At 45.5% G+C, this 10590-nt stretch overlaps 1 protein-coding gene across 9 annotated transcripts in view; it reads left to right on the top strand.

Moving 5' to 3' along the window:
- The window catches only part of fgd4a (FYVE, RhoGEF and PH domain containing 4a), a 51835-nt gene extending 41748 nt beyond the window's left edge, over positions 1-10087 (top strand). For all 9 annotated transcript variants that reach the window (XM_035425697.1, XM_035425696.1, XM_035425700.1 and 6 more), the window contains 13 exons: positions 240-329; positions 632-777; positions 1653-1809; positions 3301-3439; positions 4087-4145; positions 4753-4899; positions 5024-5196; positions 5295-5325; positions 5521-5613; positions 6726-6851; positions 7113-7262; positions 7415-7555; positions 7850-10087. In XM_035425697.1, the coding sequence (XP_035281588.1) occupies positions 240-329; positions 632-777; positions 1653-1809; positions 3301-3439; positions 4087-4145; positions 4753-4899; positions 5024-5196; positions 5295-5325; positions 5521-5613; positions 6726-6851; positions 7113-7262; positions 7415-7555; positions 7850-8107 (1710 nt within the window). In that variant the 3' untranslated portion in view covers positions 8108-10087. The remainder of the gene's footprint in view (positions 1-239; positions 330-631; positions 778-1652; positions 1810-3300; positions 3440-4086; positions 4146-4752; positions 4900-5023; positions 5197-5294; positions 5326-5520; positions 5614-6725; positions 6852-7112; positions 7263-7414; positions 7556-7849) is intronic.
- The last annotated feature ends 503 nt before the right edge of the window (positions 10088-10590 follow it).

Here is a 10590-nt window from a genome sequence, read left to right as displayed (position 1 = left end):
GTTTTGTGCCTGCATTGTGCTTGTGGTAGCACTGACTACTGTGTATTTATGGCTTTTACAGTTACTATTGCCCACCAGTTGTCTTCTCTAAATTCAACAACCCCACCTCCTACTGCTTCTCTAACCCGTGCCTGCTCTCTCACTCCCTTATCCAGCCAATGGTGTGTGAGGTTCTTAGCACCTGTTTGATGATATATCAGCCTATGGACCAACTCACCAGCTTCTTTTGTCTTTCGAAGGAGACCAATGAGCAGAAGCTGTATAAGATTGCCAGTGAGCTCCTGCAGACGGAGAAGGCCTACGTCAATCGACTCCACCTGCTGGACAAGGTCAGTGTGTTGCAGGGGTTCTGGGGGTTCTCAGTGCCTGGAGGGGGTGCATGAATTTACTGTCAGTTCACTGACCGTAATGTTGTGAGAATGGCTGCAGTTGTCTCCAGCTGAAAAATTTATTGTAATGTACCATGTACCATACTCCTGCTGTTCTCTTCATCATTATAATTTAAAATTAATATCGCATGGTATTGATTATGAGGCCTGTGTGTGTATGTGCATGTGTGCGTCTGCGTGTGCGTCTACGTATGTGTGTATGTGTGCATGTGTGTGTGTGCCGACGTGTTCCCCCGATGCAGGTGTTCTGTGCCAAGCTGATGGAGGAGGCAGCCAAAGGAACGTTCCCAGTAGAGGTGGTGAAGAACATCTTCTCCAACATCTCCTCCATCCACGCCTTCCACAGCCAGTTCCTGCTGCCGGATCTGGAGAAGCGCATGGGGCAGTGGTGAGCGTGTACCCCCGTTTCTCGTACACCCTCGGGGAGAGCACAGTCTCCTCACAGCCCTGGTCGTTCAGAGGCAGAAACACCATCAGTGTTTCACATATCCTGTGCATGCCATTAACACATTTCTGTATGTTTAGTCATGGCCGTGTATAGGCTCTTTGTAAGCTCTGCGTTGCCACACACTTGTTGTGACACCAAGGGAAGGAAGAAATACTGAGCGCAGTTTGTGCTGCTAAATGTGTTAAGAGCTGCATGCACTACCCATACCATATTAATGACGGAGCCACTTAAGTATTAATACAAATCAAGTAACTGAGCAACCGTGCTCAAGTAGTGATGGTGCAGATGTACAAGAGCATTTTTCATCTTCTCCATTAGTTTGCAGTTGAGGCTGTGCCTCATCTCATTTGTCTGAGCACAATTTGTTTTTCATTTTACTTAAAATTGGATGGTGGTGCCAAGTTACCTCTAAGTGCATAAAGATGTAAAATGCTGGTTTTGTTCACATTTGTTTTTGAAGTTGAGCAAGCATTACTTTTAAAAGGGATTCATGTCCATTTGGTGCACAAATAATGGTACATGAATATTAATGACTAAAAAAAGGAACCACTGAGCCACAGATAAGATCTGTTTAATGACCAGCAAATGGACGTCCTCTTGGAACAGCTAATGCAATTCATAGAATTTGACCATGTTGAATTAATGCATTTTATCAAAGTAAACATTGTAGGAGAACAAATTGAAGTAAGCTCGGGCTAAATAGCCTTTTTCACACACACATTCACACACTCACACACTCACACAAACTCACAAACTCACACACTCCCACACACACATGCACACACACACTTACTCCTCCTCTCTGTCCCTCACAGGGCTTCGATGCCTCGCATTGGGGACATCCTGCAGAAGCTCACTCCTTTCCTCAAAATGTACGCAGAGTACGTGAAGAACTTTGACAAGGCCATGGAGCTTCTGAAGCAGTGGACCGAGCGCTCTCCTCAGTTTAAGGCCATCATTGTCGACCTTCAGGTGCGTGCAGCACGCTGTCCTAATTTACGCACAATCCTAATGTAACCATGGCTGCATGAGGAAGCGTTACTGGTGAAATGTGCTCAGAGACTCATACAGCGCCTGTCACTCATTTCCACCGTGTTGTATTATTTCTAAGGGCCAGAAGAAAATCATTTCTTTGAATGATCTCAATATTCATTAAACATTAAAAATAACCTTGTCTTTCGTAAACTTTAACCTTAACATATAACTTTGCAACCATGTTATATTTGCTGCTCTGTGTCTTGGCCAGGACACTCTTGAAAAAGAGATTTTTAATCTCAGTGAAGTTTTCCTGGTAAAGAAAAGGTTTAAAAAAACAGCTTGAAACAGGAATGCATCTCAGTCAGACATGGTACAGGATGTTAAGCAGTAAAAACGTGAAAAACTCCAATCTGAAATTAAATTATTTGTTTATATTTGTATCTGGGAGGCTAATTGCACTGGTCCAATCACTTTAACTCAATAGGATGATAAAATCCATGGTGATGCCAAGCTACATTCATCATAATGAGAATACTCTTGCAATCTAAATAGGCTTTATGGCCAGTTACAGTTGAACATTTTGTAGTATGACTTTACAGAGCAGGAAACAGCATTGTGGTTATATTTACATCACTTCTTGTGAAACACTATTAGTCACCACTGTGGTTCATCTACAAAAATGGCACTTTTTAAATTTTTAGTATTGTAATGTAAGGTGGAAGTAAAAGGATCTGGCAGCTCTGGAGCCAACAACTTCTAGACAGGAGCAGCAGGGACTGAGGGGCTCTGGGGATGGTCTTAGGGCAGTAGCAGGGACTGAGGGGCTCAGCTGAGATGGTCTTAGAGCATTACATTACATTACATTGCAGGCATTTGGCAGACGCTCTTATCCAGAGCGACGTACAACAAAGTGTATAACCAAAACCAGGAACAGGTGTGTTGAAAACCCTCGAGGGAAGTACAGTTCCAAGTGCAGGGAACGACCGCGTAGTTTAACTTGGACCCTGTAGGTTAATCTGATTAACACAACAAAAACATCAACAAATCAGTCGATGCAAATAAAACAAGCAATATTTGAGTAGGCACAAGTGCAATAACTAAGTCAACTAAGATAAACAGCTTACCTAGCTACAACCCTAAGATTATATAGTCAATTAGAGACTACAGGGAGGTAGGGAGGGATGGGGAGAGGTGCAGCCTTCAGTCGTGGTTTGAAGGTGGTCAGGGTCTCAGCTGTTCTGACTTCCCCGGGAAGGTCATTCCACCATCGTGGCCGGGCAGTAGCAGTGTTACTGTTACTGCAGTTGTTTGTGGTCATAATTCTGTATTGTGCTGTTCAGAGCCAGCACACAGTGTACTGCTGTTGTCTGTGGTTGTGTGTAGTGACATGCCGTGTTGTAAAGAGCCCAGCTCATTGCGTGCTGTCGTGCAATGGTTCAGTGTTATCTTTGTTCGTGGTGTGTAATGCTGTGCTGTGTTGTGCAGAGCCAGGAGGCGTGTGCGAGTCTGACGTTGCAGCACCACATGCTGGAGCCAGTGCAGAGAGTGCCTCGCTACGAAATGCTGCTGAAGGACTATCTGAAAAAACTGCCCCCGGACGACTCGGACCGGCGCGATGCAGAAAGTGAGTGAGGGAGAGCTGGCCTGCACAAGCCACGAGAATGTTTGACAGCAGTTTTTTTGTGCTTTTGTGTCTTGGAGTTCCAGTCTATGGTAATCTTTGTCTTGAGATCTGAAGATGCAATATGCAAAATTAATTATGAGTATACGCATGAGTACCAGAAGTGTATTGGTTTACTCTGTCACCAGTTGTAACGTTGTTTGTGCATACGTGTATAATTTCATGCACGCTTTTGTTTCGCACCGACGAACACCTCATAATTAGTCTCTAATTGTATAATTAGTCCAGTGTCTTTTCTGATTGGTAAATAAGTGCTGAACTCAGATTGCCTACAGGGACACCTCTAAAATAACATCTGAAATTCAGTTTGGCCATGTGGTTGAAATGTTCTCCAGGCCTTAATTATGTAAACTACGTCAGCTAGTCCACTGATATCAGTATATCTGCACACCATGGTGCCCTAATAAACTTGACTTGTCAGTGTCTGAGCTCAGTAACCAGGACAACCAAAACTTTGATGAACAGAAACGCTGTTTGTTTCCTTTCTGTGTTTCACTGCTTGTTTCACAGATTTATTTGTGAGTTTCAGTCTTCAGTTCCTGGATTTGACTGAGGATGTAAGTCATTGAGCTTCTTTGTCTCTCCTTCAGAGTCTCTGGAGATCATCGCCATGGCAGCCACGCACTCCAACAGTGCTATTCGAAAATCGGTATGACCATTCTGACACCTGGCATGTAGTAAAACTGTTCCATCTATGCGCTCCACATATAACATATTGCAGTGTGTCTTATGCATGCATTTACTTTTTGGCCAAATAGGTTTCTGTTGTTTCTGAAGCTTATTTACTTTCTATAGCTGGTACAGTATCACTCCATTGTGTTCAGGTCAATCAGCGCATCCTCTTCCTCTTTCTGTCCCTACAATCATGGGAAGTGTTACGCAGAGTTCCACATTGAATAGGAGATGCATTCTTTTCATGAAAAATTCAGTCCTGCTCTGTAAATGGACTGTTTCTTCCTGCTTTGCAAGCCTGCAGTCTTTGTCCATAGTGCCACCCAGTGGCACTAAATTTTATTGTTGGGTATGTGTTTGCACCTCAGAAGTCCTTTATGTCATATATAATCCTTGTTCAGGAAGGCAGTGTAATGTGGTTCCTCTGGTTGAGAAATATTTGTGGAGAGAACAACAAATCACTGGGTACAGACAGGTTCAGCTGGTCTCCCCAGCTGCTTCAAATCTACGTCAGTTGAGTTATAGTCCTTGTTCTTGTCCATCCTCTACGCCGGACTGAACATTTGTGCCATTTTGTCTTCCAGGAGAACCTGAAGAAGCTGCTGGAGATCTATGAGATGCTGGGGGAAGAGGAAGACATCGTCAACGCTACCAACGAGTTCATCAAGGAGGGCCACATCCTAAAGCTGGCAGCCAGGAACACTTCAGCCATGGATAGATACCTCTTCCTGGTAAGGACTGCAGGAACCACTGCTTAGCTGAGGGGAGGGGTTGGGTTTGAGTTTGGGCGAAGCAAATGGAGGAATCCCATGTGATCCATGGCTGCGGCGTGACCTTTGACTTCCCTCCTCCCAGTTCAACAACATGCTGCTGTACTGCGTGCCTAAGTTCAGCCTGGTGGGTCAGAAGTTCACAGTGCGCACACGGATTGGCATCGACGGCTTGAAGGTCCTGGAGACCTCCAATGAGGACTACCCCCACACCTTCCAGGTGTCCGGCAAGGAGAGGACCCTGGAGCTGCAGGCCAGGTAAGGTTGGAGCGCCATACACCAAAAAATGACTGAGTATTACTTATTACTTATTTATGTAATTATATTCAATTCAATGAATTTAATCTTCCCTTCAGCTCGGAACAGGACAAAGTGGGCTGGATAAAGGTACCTTTCGTGTTCACACTTCATAACAATATTTTGCCATTCACTGGCAGGCTTTGTAGGAAAACCTACATATACAAGTGTGTCCCTAGAGAATGCTTTGTAAGTTGAAGGAGACACCTAGACATGAATGCTGAAACAAAAATCAACTGCGTATTGCCAAAAACGATGTTTTGAGCATTCCCCTATATTTTACAGGCTTTCCAGGAGACGATAGAGATCTTCCACCAGAAGAATGAAACATTCAAAACTGCCTTCAAAGAGGTTGAGGAAGCCCAGGGTGAAGTGTCTGTAAGTGTTGCAACTCGACCAGTTACATTTGCATCACATTCATTTGGCGGATACTCTTAACCACGGCGACTTACAGTGTAGGAGGAAGTGCATTCACATGATTGATTGATGATGATTGATTAATATGAGCAATAGTGTAAGACTTGACTCACCGCATTCCCAGACCAAAGAGTAAAAGCGCAAACACTAATGCAAGTTTACTATGCTAACCCAGAACCAAAGTACACATCCTAAATACATACAGGTCCTAAGGCAATAAACATAAAACCATAAAAATATCATGAACTGAATTAGTACCAAAGGTACCAGTAATATTGGGTGGGGAAGGCAGGGAAACTGGGAAGAGGTGGGTCTTCAGTCTGCATTGTCATACAGTAGATAATTCTGTTGTCCTAACCACTTTGGGAAGTTCATTCCACTATTGTAAGGCCAGAACAGACAAACCTGACAGACAGTCCTGTCTGGGAGAAGTGACTACGCTAGGAGGAGAGAGCCAGTCACCTCAAGTCTGCAGAATGGAGAGACCAGGCCAGGGTATAGGGTAAAGATATTTTGGAAGTATGGTGGAGCTGTTCCACTCACTTCTCTTTAGGCTAATAGCAAGGTTTTACACTTGAAGCAAGGAGTAACATGTAGCCAGTGAAGTTAGATGAAGCCTGCAGCCTTTGTCACACCTCAGCCTTACCCAGGTTGATCTTACGATAACAGTCCACCATTATTATGTGAGATTCCATGAGAGTTGACGTGAGACCTGGGTGTCTGATGGTGGGAAGGAGAGGAAAAGCTCCTCATAGAAGTGGAATGAGAAACCATGGGAGAGGATAGACCCAAGAGACTGCATTTAAAGGAAACAGAGGCCAGGTACGTAGCCTTGGGGGTCACCTGAAGGAAGGTCTTGAGTCAGTCCGAGCTACAGCATGGCCCAGAGATTCCGTCCACTTTAAAGCTGTGCTTGAGATTCTGGGTGAGGTCAGGGTGCAGAGCAGGAGCAGTGGTCTACTGTGTCAAAAGCTGTGGAAGGGTCCATCAGGATTAGAACCGATTAGAACTCGTTCAGGAATTTGTCAGTTTGACTCGTTTGTGTGGGTGTATTTCCTGTGTCTGTTTTGTAGACGGCGGAGCTGGGGAAGCGAGCTCCCCGCTGGATTCGAGACAACGAGGTGACGATGTGCATGAAGTGCAGGGAGCCCTTCAATGCAATTACGCGCCGTCGACACCACTGTCGAGCCTGCGGCTATGTGAGTCAAATTAATCCACGTCCTCCGTCATTTCTCACCAGGAAACTTCCACACTGGCATTTTATTACCTGCGACAAACATAGACTTTATAATCTAGTCCTCAGATATGGAGATATGGTTTATTACCCACCCAGATAACACAGCTACAGTCTGGAGTATGTAAATCATGGTGCAGACGAGAGAGAACATACCTTTTCCATGGTAACCGAATCTAGGTCAGTTACAGGCTTAATGACGGCCTGCTGATGCTCTGTGTTTTAGGTGGTATGCTGGAAGTGCTCAGATAACAAGGCTGCCCTGGAGTACGATGGTAACAAGATGAATAAGGTGTGCAAGGACTGCTATGGCATCCTGATGGGCGGCTCGGAGGGCGAGAACCGGGCCGAGGGCAAGAAGAAGGGTATCCTGGAGGTGAGGATACCTGTCCCCACTTTACACAGGGCACACCCCTTACCTGTCAGAACTTTCAGAGGACACCGCTTTAATTATCCCAGCTTAACACTGGGTAGACCCCTTGCCTGTCCCAACTCTGCATGAGACCCAGTGTTCTCCCCCCACCCCAGATTGAGGCGGCGCAGTTCTCAGGGAGCAGCATCATGTGTGGCTTCCTGCAGTACAGTGAGAAGACCAAGCCCTGGCAGAAGGTGTGGTGCGTCATCCCGGAGAAGGAGGCGCTGGTACTCTACCTGTATGGTGCGCCACAGGTGAGAGCACATAACTGTTCTCTATTGATCTGAAGCTGAAGCTGAAGCTAAACCGTAAAATGGGCAGTACCATCTGAAACCATTTCAAAAGCAGTTAGCAGTTTGAACCAATAGGAGGTTTGTGTCTTCCTCTGAAGAGTTAATTGCTTTGATGGTTCAAAAGTCAGACTGTCCTCCCGCTATGTGGCTCACAAATCTCTAGCACTATCAGTGTTCTTTAGCCAACCCATCTGTGAGAAACGCGAATGCCCAGATTGTTTTGACTCAACCCTCTCCCCTTCCCCACTCTCCCAGGATGTGAAGGCCCAGTCCACCATTCCCCTGCTGGGCTACAGCGTGGAGGACACTTCTCGCCCGGCTGACCCACCCTCCAGCTTCCGCCTGTCCCAGTCCAAGTCCGTCCACAGCTTTGCGGCTGAGACCGAGGAGCTCAAGCAGCGCTGGCTGCGGGTGATCCGGGTGGCGGTAACAGGGGAGGTGCCCGAGCCGCCGTCGCCATCCAACGGTGGATTGGGGGACGTCGTCCAGGCAGGAAGCACTGAGAGCCTCTGAGAGTCGCGCCCCCCCCCCCTCCCAAAAAAAGAAACTCCCAGACACTCCCACGGACGCTCTGAACGTGCTGTTTGTCCGTCAGACACGCTGGCCACAGACTCTCACACACGAACACTCACAGGCTCTGTCTCCCTGCTGTAGAGACTGCCCCTCTGTGTCCACATGACATGTGCAGTCCCCTCCAAAGGCTCACGGTAACCCTGCAAGGAAATGGACTTCAAGGAACCGGAAACCGCGGAGCAATCAAATCAACACTACGCACAAGGACGAGCCTGCAGCCGCCTCCCCTCTTCAGGGGTGTCCGTGAGAGAGGCCTGTCCTCGCACCCAGGACCTCGACACACCGCCTGTCTTGACTACTGTAGTGCCTGCTTCAACCTGAATTTGTTTTTTTATAGACCCGGTGCTGCAGGTCTGAACGTCATCAACAGGTTGCTTTTTTTCATACACCGCAGCTTGTTACTGTACATAACGCTAGCGAGCCTATGAATATAGTGCGCTATATTTTTCCTAAAAAGGAACAAATGCATTTTTATGTATAGAGACAAAAACTTTGTGTGTATGACAAGACATGGACAGTCGGTTTCTCACTGGAGTGCAACAGAAGCCCTGCAGGACTAAGAAACACAACCGCACACACCCTCACTCATGGGGTATCCGTTCATTTTGGTGCCAGACCTCACGTCCTCCCTGGGATGCAGTCTGTTTTCCCGCCTTTTTGTTTCGGACTACCCCAAGATTCAGCAGAAGCAGATTCACCACAGTGACAACACCAAGTTCCTCTCCCACCGGACTGGCACCACTTGTGCTCAGCCACAGCTGTAGAATCTGAGTCCCTGATAGATAGTCTGCAAAGCAATTCACAAATAAGGTTCCAGGGTTTCCACATTAGAACTGCAATTTCCTCCTAAGCTAAATTGTACTATGAAAGAATGGGCAGTCAAAGCTCAGATCAACTGAGCCTTTCCCTCTTCCTGTGGAGAAATGTCACAGCAGATGGAGTATTTCCCATGGGGTCTGACCTGAGGTTGTCACATACTGTTGGCATCATGGGTAAATCTGTGGCACTGCTGCCATATAGCTGAGAAAGTGTTTTTTTTTATTTTGTTCTTCAGACATATCCCTTGACTGTAAGGCAGGAATCAGAGATGAATGTGTGTTGTCATTTTATGGCTATGTCATTATTTAGAGTCAAACATTTTATCGCTGTCATTAAAATATTTTGTCTGAAAGGTTTACGAGCTGTGACTGCACATGAGCACAGGCACAAAGCACAGCCTCATGGCAGTATTGTAGATGGGACAAAATGGTTGTCTAGTATAGCTGTAACCCCTCTGCTCAACTCCAGCTTCGTAGACAAGCACACAGTACATTTATTAGTGTTTTCCATGTTTGCCATCGCACAGTGAAGATGTAAGATAGTTTTGATAAGACTACTGAGGACTGGACTGTGTGTGTCAGACACGGGCCCCTCTCACAGAAAGAAAGGCACAATCAAGGACTGTCACCCTCGGCCAGCTGGGGGTGAAAAACCAGTGTACATGTACCATGTAAATGTTTTTAAATACTGTAATTAATTTTATTATTTAAAGTAATTTATAGGATAAGTGCATGGTAAAAAAAGAAAATTGGCACAACTACTTTTTTAAATCCCTTACCTTTCCATTTGCGTGTTTGGAGTTCTCGGTGAAGCCATAGCCGCTGCCATATATGAACTAACATGCTCTTTTTAATATATATATATAAAAAATTTTCTCCAAAATTGTATGTTGATGTGTATGAAATTATTGCTCTAAACACCAATAACCAGACCAGTGTGCTTATACCCATACATACACATACAACGGACTGGGATAATGTGCCTGTTACATTCCAAAGACCCCCGTTTCAACATAAAAATCTGACCATTCCCAAATCCTGTCATGCTTAATCCAGGTGTCCCTGATACTTAGGTGGACCACTCATCTTTTTTAATAGAGCACTATCTCGTCATCCAGATCTAAATGTAAAACCAGATTGGTATGTTCACTGTCCTGATTTTTTCCCTGAAGGTCTGAATATCTATGCACTTCACCGTTTCATCACAGCGTTCTTTGTAAGTAAATAAAGCTAATTATTGCATTATGTCCACATAGTCGAGTTATATGGCAAAAACAAAGTGCGCACACATCCAAATGAAACAATCCTGTTCATCCAGTCCCTTCTCCTTATAAAGAACCATATGATTCTGATAAAGTGTGGATACAATAGACCGCAATGGTCAAGAGTAATAAAGTTTAAAATGTTCCAGCGATGGTGTTTAGTTTATCTCCCATCGTCTGCATTACAGTTGCACCAGTACAACAGCCTGGGCACTCTGTGGATCGTACGGTAAATACAAATTTTGCATAGCTGCTGTGGGTACTGGGCCTGGCTAATAGAATATCAAGGGTTGTCATACTAGTCGTGGGAAACACCAGTCAAATTACGCCTGCACCACTTAAA

Source organism: Anguilla anguilla, chromosome 7 (genome assembly GCF_013347855.1).
Source record: "Anguilla anguilla isolate fAngAng1 chromosome 7, fAngAng1.pri, whole genome shotgun sequence".
Lineage (NCBI taxonomy): Eukaryota > Metazoa > Chordata > Actinopteri > Anguilliformes > Anguillidae > Anguilla > Anguilla anguilla.
The sequence above is the reverse complement of the archived record's forward strand: the minus strand, read 5'-3'. Positions and strand labels throughout refer to the sequence as shown.